The sequence below is a fragment of the Pongo abelii genome, chromosome 22 (assembly GCF_028885655.2).
Source record: "Pongo abelii isolate AG06213 chromosome 22, NHGRI_mPonAbe1-v2.0_pri, whole genome shotgun sequence".
NCBI classification, from domain to species: Eukaryota; Metazoa; Chordata; class Mammalia; order Primates; family Hominidae; genus Pongo; species Pongo abelii.
In genome coordinates, this window is record NC_072007.2 from 31361476 (window position 1) to 31384908 (window position 23433).

A 23433-nucleotide genomic window follows, 5' to 3' on the forward strand; every position below is an offset into this window, starting at 1 on the left:
GTTTTTTATATGGTGAAAGGTAGGGATCCAGATAAAATCTTCTGCATTGGGCTAGCCAGTTATCCCAGCATCATATATTGAATAGAGAGTTATTTCCCCCTCACCTTGTTGTAAGTGAGGTGGTTGTAGGTGTGTGACATTACTTTGAGTTTTCTATTCTGTCTAAGAGCAGTCAAGCCAGGTGCATATCAGTGGTTGATTGTATAAAGAAAATGTGGCACATCTGCACCGTCTAATTCTACACAGCCATAAAAATAATGAAATCATGTCCTTTGCAGCAACATAGATAGAGCGGGAGGCCATAGTCCTAAGCAAATTAACTCAGCAACAGAAAACAAAATATCACATGTTCTCACTTATAACTGGGAGCTAAGTACTGAGCACACATGGACATAAATATGGGGACAACAGACACTGTGGACTACTAGAGGATGGGGTGTGGGTTAAAAAACTACCAATCAATCAGGCTGTATGCTCGCTATCAGGGTGATATGACTTCCAAACCTCAGCATCATGCATTTTCGCATGTAAGAAATCTGCACATATACCCCCTGTATCAAAAATAAAAGTTGAAATTCTAAAAGGTATACAGTTTTACAATTATAAATGCCATTCCTATAATCTACTTGTTTACAGTTCCCCCATTTTTAACCAAATATTCTCAATTAGCTACTTTTTCTTGCCCTGACTCAGATATTAAGAAAAAGCAAATAAAAGGATATGGTTATTAGCGCTACCTTTTTACTGTTCCGAATCCCTGATAAACTTCCTAGGATTTTGAAGTGATTTGAAGGAAAATTTTGGATTGTCTTTGAGTTTATTTACAAAACAATTATTTATACGTGTAACAGAACATTTTGACAAAACATTTAAAATCATTAGAGAATGGAGACTCAGTACTGAAGAATAAGTGTCGGAAAATACATACATCTACCCCCTAAAGAATAAGCATTCTGTGAAAAGAAATGTTGGTAGTAAGTAATAAAATGTCTACATCAAGACTGTTCAGCAAAGTACACATAAAATGGTACATTAAAACGATCTTATTGAAACTTACCAAAAATAGCCTGAGGATGTAAAACATACAAAAATAAATATTAGCCTTTTTTTATTTATTTAGGTAATGTTGAAAATTGTTGATGAATTTTACTCAGAATTTTTAAAATCTAAAGTTTTCAAATTCCCCAAATAATATGTGGATGCTGTAAATAGTATTGTAAGGGACCAAAAAAGCTGGAAATAATGTAAAATGATTTTACATAATCTACATCAGTGTATTAATCTCCAACATAAACTTTTATAATTTATTTATAGATATATAAAGAGTTCCAATGAACTCATTATATACCTGTGTGAAAATAGAGCAAATAACTTGTGTGTGATTCTGAAAACTAAAAATCCCTTCAACTGGCCACACAAAATCCATAAGCTGGTGTAATTTCATAAAATTAAGTGCTGTATTCCTGATTATAATTCAATTTTGATTTTTAATGTTTTTAAGCATTATTATTTTTAATATTCCAAGACTCATTTCATAGAATTTATCTCTTAAAAAGACACTCTTTGCAGTTTTCTCTTCATGGATAACAATGCTCTTTTCACAGCCATCACAGACATTACTAGCATTTCATACTTTTTCTTTTCAAATCATTCATTGAAAATTACAGGAGATTACATGTTGTACCCATACAGCTCTCATTCAATTATTTCTGTAAGCAGTTTTATATCTGATGACTGTGAACTTGAGTGAACTTAAAAAAGTTGCTAATAAGTGCATTTTGTCAGGGAGCTGGAAGATGTAATGCCTTTTTATAATCTCATAAATACTCTGAGCTGTCCAGAGGGAGCCGAGGCATACCAGAGTAAAATATTAGAACACAAAAGAAGTATAGTCTTTATTTTGGGGAGGTGATTTTTATTCACTTTGTAACAGTCTTTTAAAAGTTATAATTTTATGTTTGATTACAATGAAGATGAATTGATCTAAAATATTGGACAAAGTAATAATACAATAAATATGTTAATGATCACAAAAACGTAATAATGTACTAGGGGGCAAAATGAATTATAGAAGAAGAGAATGCCTCCCAAAACCCAGTATCTCCTTATCTCAAAACTGAGCAAAAGCCAAAGTCGTATGTAAGTGACAGTAAGAGCGTTAGTAAATTATATGGACTTCCTCCATCTTCACATCAGTTTTAAAAAGATGAAGAAAAATTTTAAAGTGGCAGTTAGGAATACAGCAATGACCAAAACCAAAATTTACTAGATAAGTGAACAAATAAAAAAGGAATAATATTAAAATTTAAAAAAAACTTGTTGATTCTGGCCACAGTAAATTGCGTAGCTAAAAGTAGAAGAATGGAAATGATCTGAAGCCTTAAGCCTTAATGAAGATAACATATTAAACAAATAACAATAACGTTTGTTTGTTTGTTTCTTTGTTTGTTTGAGACAGAGTCTCGCTCCAGGCTGGAGTGCAGTGGCGCGATCTTGGCTCACTGCAACCTCCATCTCCCAGGTTCAAGCAATTCTCCTCCCAAGTAGCTGGGACTACAGGCGCGTGCCACCACGCCCAGTTAATTTTTTGTACTTATAGTAGAGACAGGGTTTCACCGTGTTAGCCAGGATGGTCTCGACCTCCTGACCTCATGATCTGCCCTCCTCAGCCTCCCAAAGTGCTGGGATTACAGGTGTGAGCTACCGTGCCTGGTCAATAACAATAAATTTTAAAACAAAATGTTTGTACTTGCTAAAATCTAGGAAGGTTTTGGATAAAAGTAGAGAAGTTCTAGTTTAAAAAAAAATACTATAAGCAAATAACAAGTAACAAGAAGCTACTCTAAACTGAATGTTTTCTTTTTTTTTTTTTTTTTTTACATTTGGTTGCAGTCATTTTATTTATTTATTTTTATTTTTTTATTTGTTTTATTTTTTTATTTTTTTATTTTTTTCCTTTATTGTTATTATTATACTTTAGACTCTATGGTACATGTGCGCAACGTGCAAGTAAGTTACATATGTATACATGTGCCATGCTGGTGCGCTGCACCCACCAACTCGTCATCTAGCATTAGGTATATCTCCCAATGCTATAAATCATGCTGCTATAAAGACACATGCACACGTATGTTTATTGCAGCATTATTCACAATAGCAAAGACTTGGAACCAACCCAAATGTCCAACAATGATAGACTGGATTAAGAAAATGTGGCACATATACACCATGGAATACTATGCAGCTATAAAAAATGATGAGTTCATGTCCTTTGTAGGGACATGGATGAAATTGGAAATCATCATTCTCAGTAAACTATCGCAAGAACAAAAAACCAAACACCGCATATTCTCACTCATAGGTGGGAATTGAACAATGAGAACACATGGACACAGGAAGGGGAACATCACACTTCGGGGACTGTTGTGGGGTGGGGGGAGGGGGGAGGGATAGCATTGGGAGATATACCTAATGCTAAACTGAATGTTTTCAAAATAATAGGTTTAACAAATGAAATAATAACATATGTGTATAATGACTTGGAATTCCCAAAGTACTTTCTTGCTTGAGCCTAAAAGAGCATTTTCATTAAGATTACTAGATATGTGTATCACCATTTTACCAACAATGAAACTGAGAATGAAACAACAATATTATTTAGATATTTCCAAATGTATTATATGGGCCACAAAGTGGGTGAAAAATATAATTCACTCTGAAGATTTTAAATGTTAGAATTTCCAAGTGCATTTATATTAACTCATCTTGTTATTTTTCTGTTTTATAATGTGCATTACATATTTCAATATATATTATAAAATACTACATGTTTATAATTTAAAATAAAAACACCCATCTTGGAAGTGTATACTCAGCTCTTCTCTAGATATATACAGGAAACAATTTTAAAAGTTTTCTAGAAGGAAGGAAGAATATAAAATTCAATCATGGTTGCTGTTGAGTGTGCTGTTTATTTTTTTTAATTTTGAATCAATGTCAAATGATATTTTTAATCATCCTTGCTAATGAAATTTGCCATGATTTTTCTCTTTTTTCTCTAATTGATACAATTAAAGGAGTATTGATAAACATTGGAAACCTCAAAAGTTCAAACACTTCTTTCAAATAGGGAGTTTTAATGTGAATTAAAATTGAATAAATCTATCCACTTAGGGATGCCCTATAGGTAGCAAAAATGCAAGAGACCCCCCCACCGGCATGATGTAGAAGAGAAACCTGTTCAGAGAAATGGAAATAGTGTTACATTGTGCTCGGATTGCTAATGTCAGTGGTTCCATATAAAATTCAGTGAATTTTATAACTTGCGTAAATCAAAATTTTCATTTTCCTTTTTTTCTACCTGTAATTACAACACATGCAAATGTGATCTGAAAGTCATATTCTTTCATATTCTTTCATATATATTCTTTCAAATATATAAAGATAAATATTTTGGAATAATTTTTTTCTTAACACCCACAAATATATAAAGATAACATTTATACTTATATTTCTAATTATCTATGTAGTTTAACTGAGAGAAGTCTATCAAAGTCCAAACGTGAATCTTAACTCATTTAAACTATTTGGTAAGTAAGTTTGTGATTAACATGTGTGGTCTTCCCTGTAGAAAATAGGAAGTTTCGTTAATATAAGACATCTCTTTACACAACTCCATAATGTTGAAGGGTACTATTTTATTTCTTGACATGTGGCTTCTGTTAAGAAATGTAAAGGATGCTGTTTGGTTTTAAACTGGAGGAATATTATGAATACAGTTTATTCTCAATATCCCCACCATTTTTAAAGCCGTGAGCATTTAATTTTAAAAAAAGTATTTTTGAACACTATTTTGCTCACCCAGTCTAGTATCTGCTTTGATTGGCTCTTTCTACATTCTACTACACATTGACTCTTTGAACTACATTTTTACTCTTTGTATATTCAAGGGAATTCTATGGAAAATGCCACAAAGCAAACATTTAATTCATCAGTTTAATATAATATCCAGGTCTACAAGGAATAGGTAATCTTGGTAGACTGCTTGCCTAACATAACACAACAAGAAGCGTTGTATAAACCTCAGAAATGTTAATTGGTTTTTAAATTAGTGCAATGCATTTTTCTTTAAAACTATGTATTATCTCAGAATGTGTCTTCCATAATGCAAAATTTTTGCCATAATGTTAACAACATTTCTTACTATTACCAGTATGCCCTTGTTAATATAAATATCATATCCGTTAGCTCCTTTGTCGTGTCTTTTGTGATCCAATGGATGAAATTATATAAGGGAATTTATAATGCTTCCTAAGTAAATATGGACTTGAAGTATAATATTTCTGAAGAGTTATGTTAATTTTATTAATTCTATTTTAGTACATTTTAGGCAACCCTTCTGGTTCTACACTATTTTATTAGGCAGTCAATCAATGTTTGTGAAGCATACATGGATTAATGTTCCTTCTTTTTTTTGCTATGTAGCTGCAGAAGTCTTTAGATTATCCAGATGTTTTACTTCTTAAGTAGCTGACAATTCTGACCTAGATGGAGCCCTGCTGCAGAAAGATGCCTGCTCCACCTTTCTCCACACCAGAAATGCAATCAAAACAAAACTAATTGACTGTGTTCTTGTAATTTTTGAGAAATTGCCCTTTAAGTTTCAGTATACCAAATTCAAATATTAAAAATTACAATCGTGGTAGTTTTACTTCAGTAATTTACAAAGCCATTCAAATCCAAATCAGCAATATTTTAAGAAGTATCCCTATGAAGTCCAACACTGATAATAAATTTCCTAGAATTTGGTAAATGAGAGTAATTAGATACCTTCCAAATTTTTAAAAAGACTATGTCCCCTGGGGGAAACATTTCTACTGCCTATTTTGCGAGAAAAATTTTGCCTAGTTATTTTGCTTGACTATATTAAGTAAATTTAATGTTTTCAATATTTTGACACTTTATATTAAGTATTTCTCAAACCATTTTGAATAGAAGTTAGTGAAACTTTGGACTGTACTCATGCCTCTCAAAGAAGATACTTTTGGGGTATGTTTTACAATGGATAATTTCTAAAAATATTTTTTGAAACTCTAAAGAACAGTTATTAATTCTCTCAATTTTCTATCCACGTATCAAATTTATTTCGTTGTAGGATTAACTCTGCACTATTTAAATGATTCAAATTTGAGGTAATTTTGAAAAGTATGTTTTAAAATATTCTGAACTTAATTTCGCTTCACAAGATTCCACAAAAGTATTGTTGAATTCATGTCTATTGACCTCAATCTACAAAGCAAACTAAAACATCCCCCATGATTAGATATCACCAGATAGAATTTCAAGTTGCAGGGGATTTTTTAATCTTCTTTAGTTTTTCCTCATATACATGTATGTATTTGCTATAGACTTATGCCAAAATTTTCCATATATCATTTCATGTTAGGGAGTATATTATACTAGGAAGGACGAAGTAAGAACATATAATTAAGAGTCATGTAGACTTATCACCAATGTGGAAATATATCATACGTAGTAATATCATCGACACCAATCAGAGTTATTTAATGTCTTCTCTTTTCTTTTCATATGCTTAACCTACTTGCCTACTGCATCCAACAATATCTCTTACGAAAATAGCTACCAGTATTCTGGAAACAGCAATCAATCACCATCTTAGGACTCTGACTTTTTTCTCCATGTCTTTATTGCAGCTTTCCACGTCCTGAAATTAATTTTCAATCTACCTGGAGAAGATGATACATGCACATAGAAAAAAGTTAAATAAAACATTGAACTATATAAGGAGTCAAAAAGCATGGCTAGTTTTATGAATCTAATAGTGCAGTGGTTTTTGAAAAGCTAGTATTATCAAATATAATACATTTCATGGACAAATATTTTAATATTTCAGTTGGGATTTAGTTTATACAACAGAAACATGAAAAGACACATACAATAGTCCCTGCTTTAGCCAGAGATACATTCCAAAACTCTCAGTGGATGCCTGAAACCTTTGATCATACTTAACCCTACATATACAGATTTTCCTCTACGTACATACCTATGATAAACTTTAATTTATAAGTTAGGCTCAGTAAGCTAACAATAATATCTGTTATTAAAATAGAACAATTACAACAATTTGCCAGCATCGCTAATCTTGTGTATAAGGGCCATTATTAAGTAAAATAAGGGTTATTGAACATGAACGCTTTGAGACTGTGACAATGGAGGGCTGAAACAGCTCCTAAGTAACTAAGAGGTGGGTAGTGTAGATAACATAGACACGCTGGATAAAGGGATGACTTGTGTCCCTGTCACGACAGAGAGGAATAGCAAGATATTTCATTGCACTACTCAGAATGGCCTCAAGCTCAAAATTTATGAATTGTATACTTAAATTTTCCATTTGATATTTTTGGACCACAGTTGACTATAGATAACTGAAACTGCAGAATGCAAAACTGGATAAGGAGGGGCTACTGTATATAAGACATTTGAATGAAGCTTGGATTCTCATATTTTAATACTTTGATTTTATGTTTGGCTGAAAATTTGAATGCAATTACACGAAGATATGGGGAAACAGATTTAGTAAGTCAATTTCCAAATTTCATGGGGTTAGAGAAAATGCAGCTCAGAGGGAAACTGATTCTCACAGTTGCTTTTAATAGTAAAATATAAACCAAATATATTTTTAACTTTTTGTATTCTAAATTATTTATTCTTATTCAGTTATGATATGAAGCCCATTTTTCATAACAGCAATACAAAATGATAATTAAAAAGGAAGCTTCAAGCAGGAATGTAAGTTAGATAAATAATTTACATTGATATATTTCATTTAAATAGTTGTTAGTTGTACCTCCACTGATATTAAAGGTATACGGATATTGACATTTTTCTATAAGAATAATACATATTTTAATGTATTTGCTGTATTGCTGTACTGTATTTTATCCATATCTTTTCATTACTTGTTGGTGAATATCCAAGATAAAATGTTGACTCTAACACAAGTATAAAAATATACAACCTGGAGTTAATTAATGATTCATGTGTACAGTTCTAATTTTAGGGTTTAGTATGTGACTTAGGCCAATGACCTCTCTGGATCTCAGTTTTCTTTTATGTAAATTAGAACAGATAATATTGTTTTCCTACCTTATAAAGTTACCATAAAAATTACACCATAAGTCATAAGTGTAAGTATTCTGATGATCTTAAAAAATAAAAAATGGATTTACAATTATTTAAATTATTACTTATGCTCAGGTTTGATTTCCTAAATAATAAAACCACGATTAACTAATAAAAATGAATGTTCTGGATGTTATTGTGAAAATACATCATTAGTAGTTCCCGAATCTTAATGATGTTATTTCATATGTGCTTATGGTTTTATTTGTGAAACATCCAGAGTACAAATAGTGGACTTTTTATGCCAGAGTAAATTGGTGACAGAAAATAATTAAAATACTTAACTTTTATAGTTGTAACAGCCTAACCTCATGAGATATGAGAAAGTATAAGCATTTAAATGCATCCTCAAGGTGACATTTAATATATATATATGTAATATATATATACATATATATAACATAACTTTCAAAAGGCAAAACTTATAAACCTATTTTTTAATTTTAATTTTTTTTCAGAGAATAGTACATTTGTATATTTGTGGGGTACATGACAACTTTTGATACAGGCATACAATGTGTAATAATCACATCAGGGTAAATGGTGTATCCATCACTTCAAGCATTTATCTTTTGTGTTACAAATAATCCAGTTATACTCTTTTAGTTATTTTTAAATGTATAATTATTATTGACTATAGTCACCCTGTTGTGCTATTAAATACTTGATCTTATTCTATTTTTAACATAAACCTGTTTGAAGTTCACTTCTATCCTCTGCAATGACAAAAAGATACTTATTTTTTCATAAAAATAACTTCAAGCATCCTACAATTGTAATAAGTTTGTAAAGTTAATTTTCTATATATAGAAAAAAGTACTAGCTATTAATATTTTAGCAACTCTTCACCATAATAAAATAGGGGTCCTAGGAGGTAGTTATGGTTAAAAAAGAGTAGGATCTTAATCTGATGGGATCAATGGTTTTATAAGAAAAGGAAAAGAGAGCTCTCTCTGAGTCTCTATCCCACAAGTGATCACACAGTGAGAAGGAAGCTGCCTACAAAGCCAGGAAAGAGCCCTCACCAGAATCCAATCATGCTGGTACCTTAACCTCAAACTCTAAACCACCATAACTGTTAGGAAATAAATTTGTTTTGTTTAAGCCAAAAAATGAAGATGTTTTACATAAAATTTTTCTGAAAGCTTTTCTAAAGATAAAAATGAAGCACATCATTTTACTAGTTTAATGCTAAAAAGGTCACGGAATGAAATACTTGTCATTTAAAAGCTAACTAGCCAAACCTGAATTATTAAAAAAAAAATTACTTTAGCCTCAAGAGAATAATCATTACTTAATAAGAGATAGTCTTCCACTTTAGATTACTGCTGAAAAGATGTGCTTACAGAATAGTTTAATGTTTAACATTAGATAATTTTTAACTGAAATATTTTTATAATATTAAATATCAATTTTATAATATTAAAATAATAATTATAAGCAGTACTTGCTAAATATTTACTTTGTACTGGGCAATAAGTGCTGGAGGTTAAGTACATTACCGCATTCACACAATGTTCTCAACAAACTTGTGACCTATTTTTGGTTGTTATTTTTATTATAACTGTCTCCATTTTAATAAAGAGGCACTTCAGTCTGAGAGATATTAGATGGCTTACCCCAAAAGCTAATGATGGTAAGTGATGAAACCAGGCGTTTCTTAGTCCTGATGCAGTGTTTTTAAGAACAAAGCAAGAATCTTCATACTTAGGAAAGGTAAATGGGAATGTGTATAATAAGTCAGATATATTGTCATTGATTTATAGGATTTATTGCCTAGAACTGTCTGCATGTGAGAAGAACCTAAACGAAGTAGCAGAAGAGTGATCCCTTCAAACCAATAGGATCATCATGTGAATGTATACACCAGGGCTAAACCACAATTATATATTTTTTTTCCAATTTTTTTCCTGAGTTTTAGTTGTTGAGTAATGTGCAACATATCTAAAATGAATACATTTAAAATTGAAGAAAATATTGTATTTTCATATAATCCAATATGTTTCATAGGTAAGTTGACTTCACTGTATTGTAATGATAGATTCAGAAGTGAGTCATTTATATTTGGAAATGGATAATGGAAGAAAATATATACCATGATTTTTTTAACTGCAAACAGAAATCCTAGCTTGCTTGATATATTATTTTTGTAGCATGAGGCAATAGTTCTTTTCTAAATCATGCATAGAGATATACCTTTGAAAAACTGATAACTAATCTTTGGAATCTCATATTACACTTGTTTATTGAGATTTAGCAAACTAAAAAAATATTAAATCCCCATGGCTGGAAAAATACGATTCTTTCTCTAGTTATTCCTCAAGTGGTTTCATGTGCAAAGATAATAGTTCTGTCAAAACCAGAAAATTTCCCGGATACTAGCTAAGCAATTTTACTAAACTATCACCATCTAAGTAGCATGTTAAAATTTGGTATAGGAAGGTATTGAAATTGACATGAATTCATTATTTTTTTCACACTACCTTGTGTTTATTACTAGTTTTTCTTCATGAAAAACAAAATAATTTCAATAAAAATTATACTTGCTTGGACATGAGCATTCTAAATTTGTTAATTCAGTGACTAAGTAATTCTCATTTGCCATATCATGATGACATTGTAGAAGTATATTTGCAAATGTGAACCACAAAATTGCTGGGATGAAGTGCCAGGCAAAATCACAAATTGAATGATTTTTTTTTCAAAACTGAGCTGTTTGCTTTTAGAATTATAAGAAGTAAAAATAACTTAAACCTATTTTTTGAAAAAAAACTAAAATAATGTAGACATGACACTCAGTCATCCTACAGAACTAGTATTCAGACAAGTCTGACATACTCAAAGTCGACCTGCTAGTGCTTGCTTTTGTACGTTAGCAGTTGTTCTGATTTCTCTGGATCACTATTTCTTCAGGTTATTATTAAAATGTTAAACCTAAGTTTAAAAATATCACATAGGAAAACTTTTTATACATATATAAAACATATACAGGTTTTATATACATATTTTTTTCAGGAGTGGTTTTCTCACAATTCAAATTTACATCCATACCTGTATCTGTCACTTGTGTTTCACATCACTTACATATTTGAACATGCAGTTATTATGCTGAGTAATAAATGCATTTTGTCATTAAAAAGACTAAACCGGGCCAGGCACGGTGGCTCACGCCTGTAATCCCAACACTTTGGGAGGCCAAGGCGGGCGGATCACGAGGTCAGGAGATCGAGACCATCTTGGCTAACACGGTGAAACCCCGTTTCTACTAAAAATACAAAAAAATTACCCAGGTGCAGTGGCGCCTGTAGTCCCAGCTACTCGGGAGGCTGAGGCATGAGAATTGCTTGAACCCGGGAGGTGGAGGTTACAGTGAGCCGAGATCGCACCACTGCACTCCAGCCTGGCGACAGAGCAAGACTCCATCTCAAAAAAAAAAAAAAAGACTAAACTGTTATGCAAGCTAATTCTTAACATGTGTTAAGAATCATTTTGAATGCCTATCAAATTATATTTCTTCCTTATTCTTCTAGATAATACATTATCACCAGTCTATGTCTTTTCGTTGTCATTATTTTCTAATCCATGTTGTTATAGCTGTGGAGTCTACCCTCAGATTCTACTACAAACACATAACACGTGATTCATCTTCATTACTACTTGCTCCACTCGCCATTTCAATTTTATCTATCAGAATACTTCATCTTCTTCCCGTTCACCTCTTTCATGGTTACTTTCTTTGTGTCTTTTGGGATTTCCTGCCATCATATGCCAAAGAAAAGTGGTTTCCATCTTCTCCTACCTTCTCATGATAGAAACTAACAGAAGGTCATAAATACCATAGCTATAAAATGTTGCCTTTAATCTAATGTATTTGTTAAAATATTAACTGGAGAAATACAGGTGATCCATTTCATGCAAAATGATAATTCCTAAAATATTCATAAAAAGGTATATTTAAATACATTCTCTGTTAAAGCAAAGCGCTCAGAACCATCCGTTTGCAAGTTTAAGTTTTAAAACTAACATAATCTCATATAGAAGATCTATTTAACACTTTTCACAGAAGTTTTGACTGTAATTTTCTTTTAACATTGTGATGATCTATTAATGGGTGTCATTTTCTGATAAAGTACATTTAGGGATATGATAATATTCATTATCTTCCCCACAGGGATTCAAGAGGTATATTTAAAAGAAGAGTTATTTAGACACTTTTTCTTTGTTAATTAAAAAAAAAAGAAGTTTGAAAAAGATAGTCACATAATTAACATATCAATTGCTTAAAATATTGTTTGAAACCAGGGAATAGGTGTCAACAATCATGAAATTGAATTCTGCCAGTTACTATGACTTTATTCTGTCTCTTAAATTGAATTATTGGATAAGATTAATTTTTAAAATAATCATCTAATATTTTCTAATTAAGAGATTTTCCTTTTTTTTTTTTTTTTTTTTTTTTACTTTTTAAGACACGCTGTTTAACGGTCTTGGGCTTGGAGCAGTCATTGGCCTGGGAGTTGCTGCACTGCTGCTAATTCTTGTGGTAACAGACGTCAGCTGCTTCTTTATTCGGCAATGTGGGTTGCTGATGTGCATCACTAGGAGAATGTGTGGAAAGAAAAGTGGCTCCAGTGGCAAAAGTAAAGAACTCGAAGAAGGAAAAGCTGCTTACCTGTGAGTATCAGGCTTCTACATCATGTCATATTAAACAAGCGCCCCAGTCAAGCTCGAGTGCTTTACTTGAGGGCTTTGTTTTTTCGAAGTAGGGTAAGGAGTTTGATTTTGCAACATTGGACAATGCACTGCCTGCTCTCTGACCTTAAAACTATGTATCCTGGAATATAACCTAGAACAAAGTGACTTTGACAGCAGTTTATTCAAAATTAAACCTCACAATGGGATCTTCACTGACAAGAATCACTACCATGATTTATAGATGATAAACATATAGATGGATGGATAGTTGTGCAAATGTATTCCATTTTGATTTATTCCACCGGTTTTGTTTACATTAAATAAAAGAAAGGCTTCAACAATAATCTGAGCTAAAAACTCAGTTGAACTAAGTTAAAAACAACAAAATTGTGGCAACTTCTACAAACGTAAGGCGTGACTACAACAGGCTTCATGTTTTTTTGTATAGAAAATATTATATGTGCTATAAAATACAATATTACAGATTCTGAATATACTATTCTAAAATTTGATCAAAAGTTGATTACTTGTTAGAATTTGCAGCTCTCTGTGTAGTTCTATTTAGTTAAGCAGAAAATAATTTTCAAGAAAATATGTAGATCGATTTTTTAGAAAATTATTTTGTCCTGTAAAAGGGAAATTTTGATGTTTTAATATTTCCATTTTGTTTTATTGTGTTTGTCTTTACATAGATATGGATCTAATTTCAAAAGTAGAGTATGATCAATGCAAAAAATTCACCAAGCAAAGGAAATCATACACAAACATATGCACACGTTTGTGTGTTATGTGTGGGTTTGTATACATATACATGTGTGCATTAAACACAGCAATCAAAAAATAAACAGTCTTAAGAGTTCAGGACATTCCCTTTATTATTATTTTTAACCTTAAGTCCTTTCTACGCATACTTTTCTGACACATACAAAAGTGTTGAAAGACTTTAAAGCAAACAACCAGGTGGGTTCCACATTTAACGTTTTGTGCTATTTTGTCATATGTTTATTCATACTTCAATTCCTTACATTTTCTTGAATTTCAAAAAATCATCACATAACCCCCACATAATTCAACTTTCATATCATTACATAGAGTCTAAAATGTGTTTACATTTATGTAAGTAAAGCCACAGAATAAAATGCACCAAATGTTTCAGTTGAAGAGTTTGACAAATGTTTTTACATGTGTAATGCAAAACCGTATCACAGTTCAGAACCTTACCACCACATTCTGGAAGTTCTCTCATTTCCTTATCCAGTCCACCCACATTAACCTCCCTCACCCAGGCCATTGCTATTCCTGATCTTTCACCACAGATAGTTTTTGCTTACTTTGGAACTTCATATAAATGGATTCCTGCAATGTCTACCCTTCTGTAACTGACATCTTCAAAAATGTTGTATTAGGACCATTCATGTTTTGTATTTCAAGGACTGATTCTTTTTTATTGTTGAATAATTTATATTCTTTTTCTGTGCATATATTGAAGCATGGAAGGTCTCATACTGTTTTATAGACTCATTTGTCTTGGCTTTATCATATAATTTTGTTAAATTGTATCATTTACACCTTAAATTTTAAGGATAATTCTTTTATTTGAAAAGTTTTTACTTTAAAGTTTTTGCTTTTAAAATATATGCCAAAATATATATCATTGCTTTACATATTTCTATATTTTTGCTAATTGTTTTAACATTTTTACTCTCATGGAAATAGAATATTCTAAAAGGCTTAGCTATTATCAATGTACAGTTTAATAAATATTGACAAGCTGAGCATGCCCATTTTTAACCCTCAAATCAAGAAAAAGAACTTTATTATTTACGTCTCCTTTCCTGTCCCTATTCAGTCTCGTGCTAAGCAATATCCTGACTTCATAGCACCATAGACTAGTTTTTCCTGTTTTGCACTTTACATAAATGAGTTTATACTGTTGCATATGGGATATTTTGACACAGGCATACAATATGTAATGATCAAATCAGAATAATTGTGGTATCCATCACTTCAAACCTGTATCAATTCTTTGTGCTAGGAACACATTCCAATTCTACTCCTTTAGTTATTTGTAAATATCTGATAGATTATTTTTGGCTATTGTCAATCTATTGTGATACCGAATACTGAATCCTATTCATTCTGTCTAACTGTATTTTTATACCCATTAACTGTTCCTGCTTAATCCCCCATTCCCCCTTCCTTGTTACCTTTGCTAGCCTCTGGTAACAATTATTCTTTTCTCTTTCTCCATGAGTTTAAGTTGTTGTTGTTGTACCTCCCACATATGAATGAAAACACACAATATTTTTCTTTCTGCAACTGACTTATTTCACTTAACGTAATTTTCTCCAGTTCAATCAATATTTCCACAAATGATTTTCCACTGTGTATGTACCAAATTTTCATCCATTCATCCATGGATGGACACTTAGGTCAATTCCAGATCTTAGCTCTTCTGAATATTGCTGCAATAAACATGGGAGTGCAAATATCTCTTGATTTTTTTTAAATTTTCAATATATACCAAGCAGAGGAATCACTGGATCATATGGTAGTTTCTGCTTTTAGTTTTTTCAGGAACCTTCATGCTGTCCTCCATAGTGACTGTATTAATTTATGTTCCCACTAATCCACAAGTGTATAATGGTTTTCATTTCTTCACATCTTCATCTGGATCCATCATTGCCTGTCTTTTGGATACAAGCCATTTTAACTGGGATGAGATGATATCTTATTACAGTTTTGATTTGCATTTCTCTGATGATGCTGAGCATTTTTTGTATACTTGCTGTCTACTTGTATGTTGTCTTTTGAGATAAATGTCTATTCAGATCACTTGCTCATTTTTAATTGGATTATTTGTTTTGTTTTGTTTCCTGTTGAGTTGTTTGAGATGCTCGTATGTACTGGTTATTAATTCCTTGTCAGATGGGTACTTTATAAACATCTCCTCCTATTCTGTGGGTTGTCGCTTCACTTTGTTAATTGTTTCCTTTAGTGTTCAGAATTTTTTCAGCTTGGTGTGATCCCATTTGTCCATGTTTGCTTTGTTTATGCTTGAGAGGTATTACTCAAGAAATTTATGCCCAGATCAATGATCTGAGGTGTTTCCCCCATGTTTACTCTAGTACTTTCATAGATTTGGTCTTCGATTTAAGTCATTATTCTGTTTTGATTTGTTCTTTGTATATGGCAAGAGATAGGGGTCTACATTCGTCATCTACATATGGATGTCCAGATTTCCCAGTACCATTTATTGATGAGACTTCCTATCTCCAATGTATGTTCTTGGCAGCTGTGTTAAAAATAACTCTACTGTAAGTGCATCAGTTTATGTCTGGGTTCTCTACTCCATTTCACTTGGTCTGTGTGTCTGTTTTTATGCCAGTAACATGCTTTTTTGTTTATTATACCTTTGTAGTATAATTTGAAGTTAGGTAATATCATTCCTTCACTTTTGTTCTTTTGAGTCAGGATGGTTTTGGCTCTTGTGGGTCTTTTGTGTTTCCATATACATTTTACGATTTTTTTTTTCTATTTCTGCGAAGAAAGTCATTGGTATTTTGATAAGAATTGCATTGAATCCGTAGATTTCTCTGAGTAGTATGGACATTTTAACAATATTTATTCTTTTAATCCACCAACATAAAATGCCTTTTAATTTTTGTGTCATCTTCAAGTTTTCATCAATGTTTTATCATTTTCATTGTAGAGATGTTTTACTTATTTGCTTAAGTTAATTCCTAGGTATTTCAATTTATTTGAGCTTTTATAAATGGGATTACTTTATTGGTTTCTTTTTCAAATTGTTTCCTGTTGACATGTGGAAATGTTGCTGATTATTGTATGTTGATTTTGTATCCTGAAACATTACTGAATGTGTTTGTTAGTTCTAATAGTTTTTTTGGTGGAGTTTTTAGCATTTTCTAAATATAAGATCTATCATCATAAGAAGGATTATTTGACTCCTTCCTTTCCACTTTGGATGCGTTTTATTTCTTTATCTTTCTTAATTGCCCTGACTAGGATGTCTGGTAGTACGTTAATATCAGTGGTGAAAGTAGACATCCATCCTTGTCTTGTTCCAGATCTTAGAGGAAAGGCTTTCCATTTTTCCTGGTTCAGTATGATACTAGCTGTATTATTTATTTTCTTCTACTAATTTTGGGTTGGGTTAGCTTTGGCTCTTCCAGTTCTTTAAGATGCATTGTAAGGTTGTTTAGTTAAAGTTTTTCTGCAATTTCAGTGTAGGTGTTTATTGCTGTAATGTGCCACTTAGTACTACTTTTGCAGTATCCCATAGGTTTTGGATGTTGTGTTTCCATTATCATTTGTTTCAAAAAATTTTAATTTTCCTTCTTAATTTCATTGACTTAATGGTCATTCAGGAGCATATTTTTTTAATTTCCATATGTTTCTATAGTTTCCAAAGTTCCTCTTTTTATTGACTTTTAGTTTATTGTTTTCTGTTGTCAGAAAATACGCTTGATATGATTTCAATTTTTTGGAATTTTTCAAGAATTGTTTTGTGGCCTAACATATGATCTATTCTTGAGAATGTTTTGTGTGTTGAGGAGAAGAAAGTGTATTCTTAAAAAGGTGGATGAAATGTTCTTTAAATGTTTATTATGTCCATTTGGTCTATAGCATATTTTAGGACTTAAGTTTCTCTGTTGATTTTCCACCTGGATGTCTTGTCCAATGCTGAAAGATGGGTTTTGAGGTTCCCAGCTATGATTTTATTAGGATCTTTCTCTCTAGGTTAAATACTATTTGCACTGTATATCAGGGTTTTCCAATGTTGGGTGCATACATATTCATAATTGTTATATTCCCTTGATTAATCAATTCCTTTATCATTTTATAATGACCTTATTCGTCTATTTTTATAGTCCTTATTCAAGCATTTTAGTCATTTTCTATTAGGTTGTCTTTCTTTTCCTTACTGTTATGTAGGTGTATTCTTTCATACAACATGCTCTACATATATAACCTGGGATATACATATAAATTATATATATACAATTTATTATAAGTATACATAAACCTATATATGGTATAATGAAAATTATATATAATAAAATATTTACATATGAAATATAATTTTACATATAACCTCTTTTCTTATTTTTTTTAACTGGCAAAATGTTGTCTCTGGGGAGGCTGAGGCGGGTGGATCACCTAAGGTCAAGAGTTCGAGACCAGCCTGGACAACATGGCGAAACCCCGTCTCTACTAAAAATACAAACATTGGCTAGGCATGGTGGTGGGTGCCTGTAATCCCAGCTACTCAGGAGGCTGAGGCAGGAGAATCACTGGAACCCGGGAAGTGGAGGTTGGTTGCAGTGAGCCATTGCACTCCTGGCTGGGCAACAAGAGCAAAACTTTGTCTCAAAAAACAAACAAAAAACAAATGTTTTCTCTGGTGAACAGAAGTGCCTGATCTTCATGTAGTTTAATATTTTAATTTGTCTCTTGTCTTATTTTTAAAATATTTGCCTATCCTGAGGTCACTAAGGCCCTCTATATTTTCCACTAAATCTTTATCATTTCACATTTTACCTTTAGACATACAATATACCTGAGTTAGGACTCCACACACTTTTCAGTTAGTATTTTTTAAATTATCTTTAGAAAAGAGCACTAGTAATTGTAGTAATTGAAAATGTCATTCTTTTCTCACTAATAGCAGTGCCATGGTTGTGACATCTCAGGTGACAGAATTCGAATAGGTCTGTTTCTGTTCTTCTTATTCTATTCCACTTTTCATTTTCTCTATCCTTTCACCAACACCAGGCTTTATTAACCACTAAATCTTTGCCATAGTTGTTTTCTAACTGATAGAATAAGTCCTCCAAGTTTGTCGTTCTTCAAGATTGTTTTGCTAGTCTTGACTCACATATCCATTTAAATCAACTTGCAATTCCAAATTTTAAAAATGCTGCAATTTGTATTGGGAGTGCATTAATTTTGCAGATCCATTGAAAGAGAATCAATATCTTTGCAAGATAAGCTATTTTAAGCAACAAGCCAATAATAACCTGTGTGAGCTTTTTAAATAATCTAGATTTACTTATGAAGTGAAATTTTTAAAGTACCTTATTCTTTCATGTACAGTCCTTTTAGGTTGCTGCATATGTTTAAGCAGATGGTGTTCTGCACGAATCCAAAGAGGGCTATTCATGGGGGTCATGACACCACTTGACTTATGAGAAAATGAGTGCAGTAAACTTAGGACCAATTCCCTTACTTCAGTAAAGAGTTATTCATTAGAATGCGTTATAACTAAACAATAAATTTTTAAAAAAATATTTCTACCTATAACCATTTGTCTTAAAATATGTATACTCATGAAACATAGTGAAATCATCAAGATGGTCTCTAAATTTTAAACAGAATTATTTTTATTTTTTGCTAGAACCAAAGCAAATTGCTTTCCTAACAAGATATTATCTCTAATGTACTTTTTAAGTTTGAAAAAATGCTGACTTTTCCCAATTCTCATTTCATCGAATAAAGTAATTTCGATAGAATTAATTCAGTGGAAAATTTAATTTACTACCTGTAATACCATAATTCAAATCCAATGTATTATGGACACTCACCCTGGGTATGACCATGAACTAATACTGATAAGACACTATAAACAATGACAGCTTAAACCCGTGTAAAGTTCTGCATAATGACCACACTTAGCTAGAATTAACTGTTGAGTTTAGGTGTTTGAAATCTTCTTATTAAATTTTATCATTTATAACTGAAGAAGACATCAATTTTAGAGTTTTTGTATTCCTTGCCTATAAAAATGAGACCATGGGCCATGTAATTTTAAACTTTCTTTACAAATCTAAAATTATTTCACTCCAATTATGAATTGTTCAATAAATAACTCTACAGTTGATAAGATCTCAGGATTTTGAGGGCGCCAGAAGCATACTGTATGTCCATGTATAGAATGGAAGTAGAAATGACAAAAACACAAGTTTTAGAAAACAAAAGGAACAAAAGGCATCCTACCCTTGCAATTACTCCCCAAAGAACCACATCTACAGTTTGTACTCTTTTGTGTCTGGCTTCTTACAGAAAAGCTTGTATTACTCAGAAGAGAAGAGTAAGGTCTACAGTCTCTGAGAAATAAGAATAAAAATCCTTGCACAGGCATTTCATAACATCAGTGCTAACAAATGGAGAGACCATTGAGATAAAAATTAGTTTGGCAAATAATATATTTTATTTAAAATATAAACTAAAAATTCGTTTGGCAAATAATTATTAGTTTGGGAAATAATATATTTGAATAATCTAATTATAAAAGTTTTTTTTCAATTCTAAGGCAGAAGTAATCATTACTTTTCTTAAAATGAAACCCCATATGCCAACTGAGATTTGTTTTTCAAAATTGAAAAACAAAGGCTTTTAATCCACTTTTTAAATATTAAAATTCTTCTGAATTTCTATGTGCCTAAAATTCAGGAAACTTAACGTTTAAATGTTCCTGTAATATCACATTTTATTTTGTACACGAGTGTTTTTTCTCTTCTCTTTTTTCAAATCTGTCTCTTTCTATTGAGAAAATCTAGAAGTCTACCATCTGTATTTTTTTCCACTTTCAACTTCCTCCCTCATTGCTTAATCTCTTCTATTTTTGGCTTATGCTTCACTAAAGCTGCTCTTTTCAGTCGAGAGATTTTATGTTGATCAAATCTCATGTCTTACTTTAGTTTTCAAATTCTCAAACCATCTTGGAGAATGTGATATTGTTTACATGTTCCCTTACCGACATTGTACCATCCCCTTCCAAGACTCTGTATCATCTTTTTTCTCTGTGTTTCCTCCTCAGTTCTCTTTCTTTATGTATAGTTTATCCCATAACTCCAAATATCACCTCTACATGTATGAATACCAAATAAATGTCTGTGTCTGGTCCTTATCATTCTCTTGGGCATCAGGATGCCTGTGTGTGTCTATTTCTAAACAAAATGGCAGTAATTGAAAATGTCTGAAATCTAACTTAGAATGATTACTCCCAAATTATTTTCTGTTTCTGTGGTCCTCATCTCTGTCAATGGAATCAGTATATTTCCAGTTCCACTTCAATTCCACTTCAGATGCCTCTAGCTCAATAAAGATTTTCTATTTCATCAACTTGGCTAAAATCCTGTTTTATCTGTGTACTCCTGTTTCATTCCATTTGTCATATTCTTATATCATTTATTACATATTTTTGTATTTATTTCTTAGCGTTGTTTTAAATAAGCCATTCTGAATAAATTATAAGCTTCTTGATTATTGGCATTTGTTCATATTAACATTAACATTGTACCAAATGGTCTTTTTCTGTCACATATAAGAAGACACTAGTTTCTTCCTTCTATTCTGTAGATAGTATGCAAGGAACTAGAGGGATAGAAAGCTATGTGTTCTTCTTGTGTTGTATTGTTTTCAAAACCTAACTCAAAAGTCTCATCAGTTTTCCCTCAGTAAGTAGTGACTTAAAACTTTAATACGGCCGGGGGTGGTGGCTCACCCCTGTAATCCCAGCACTTTGGGAGGCCGAGGTGGGTGGATCACCTGAGGTCAGGAGTTCAAGACCAGCCTGGCCAACATAGCTAAACCCTATCTTTACTAAAAATACAAAAATTAGCTTGGCGTGGTGGTACGTGCCTGTAATCCCAGCTACTCGAGAGGCTGAGACAGGAGAATCGCTTGAACCTGGGGAACCAAGATGGCACCACTGGACTCCAGCCTGGGCTACAGAGCAAGACTCCATCTCAAGAAAAATCAAAATAAAATAAAATAAGAGTTTATCACCTTGTCAGAGAGTACCATTTTCAGCCTATTTTTAAGTAGCTGTGAAAAGATTCCAAGAACCAGTGGAAAAATAAATGAGCTTGAATCTCAGTACACTTGGACAAGTCATTCTGACTTCTGTGAACATTAGTTTCTTTATTCATAAAATGAGAATGTACAGTTCTGCTCCACATGTTGTGTGACATAAGTAAAGAAATGCATGCAATATATGTAAAATTACCCTTATAATGCCTGGCATTTAATAATAATTATGCAGCAGGGTTAGAAATACAGGAGAATCAATTCTTCATAGCTACATTTTTTTAACATCACCAAGCCTATTTCAATTTTACTAGATTGTTTGTCTATGACCATTTGTTATGTATATTCTGTAAGGGATATTTTTACTTCATGAGATGGTAATTAGATAATATATTTCAGTTCAAAAATTAGATTCAATTGTTCTCAAACAAATGCAAACTGCATATTTATTGGACATGGAATAAACTAAAGAACTAACATAAATTAGCCTCTACTGCACACTAAATGAGATACAAATAAGAGACATGGTAAATACAGTGGAATCAATTCATTTCCAATATTTGCTGCTTTCTTCATCATTACCTTTTATGCCTCCTAATAATTTTCTGTACTTTTATATTGTCTTCCTAACTAAACAAACAGATCACAAAACTTAGTTTTAGTTGTTTTATTTAAATAGAGGTACACGATAAAAACACATAGAATAAATATTATACATAATAACATCATTACATGTACTATATATTATGTTATTATATATAAAGGTATAGATAGAGATATGTATTAAATTTTATAAGTCTTCTCTTTTGCCCATCCACTGAGCAAATATTTATGGAATAAATGCCAGGTTATAAGCACTTTTATAGAACTTGGGAACGAATTAGTAAGCAAAGAAAACAATAATTTTGTTCACATGGTGTTCAAGTTATTGTGGAAGATGGCAGTTAATAAATGTTAACTAAAAATGAAATGTCCAGTAGTAATAAGCACTAAACAAATGAAAGGCAGGATGTTAAGCTGTTATTTGATACTTTGTCATAAATACCTCTCAGGGGGGTGACATTAAGCTTAAGGGTGGGTAATAAGGAGCCGGTAATATAACAATCAAGGGACAGAACATTCTAGGCAGGTGTAAAACAATTAATGTAAAGTTTCTAACATGGGAATAAGCTTGCTATGTTCAAGGACGAATGAAGCTTAGTGGTGAGAGTCAGAGAAAGAGAAACTGGTATAAATATCAGATTGGGAAATTATCTAGGGGCCAAAGTATTATTCCATCTTCTTGGGTCAAAGAAAAGGGTCTGAATTTTATTTGAAATAGAAGACTACTAGAAGAGTTTTAAGAAGATGACTTTTGCTATTGTGTGAGGAATGGGTTATTGGGCATGATAGGTTTAGGGGAATGATTTAAAATCAGGGAGACCAGGTAAGAGGAGCTTGAAGTAATCCAGATGAAAAAAGTTGGGGTTTTTTTGGCCCAAGGCAGTGGTATTACACTTATATAAGAGTGAGTATATTTCAGATATAGTTGAGGTAGTGTCAGTCACCTGATTGATTTTACATTTGGGTTAGGGAAAGAGAGAAATCAAAATGTACCTACATGATTTTGTTTGGTTGTACAAACAACCAGGTGTATGCAGTTGTGCTGTTTATTTTTATATAACCCTGCTATTTGTTAATTTGTCCACCAACACCTCTGTTTTT

General features: G+C 32.0%; 1 protein-coding gene across 2 annotated transcripts in view; it reads left to right on the top strand.

Moving 5' to 3' along the window:
* NCAM2 (neural cell adhesion molecule 2) overlaps positions 1-23433 on the top strand; it is a 557648-nt gene that overhangs the window by 510799 nt on the left and 23416 nt on the right. For both annotated transcript variants that reach the window (XM_024239542.3, XM_063720864.1), the window contains exon 16: positions 12672-12876. In XM_024239542.3, coding sequence (XP_024095310.1) covers positions 12672-12876 — 205 coding nt within the window. The remainder of the gene's footprint in view (positions 1-12671; positions 12877-23433) is intronic.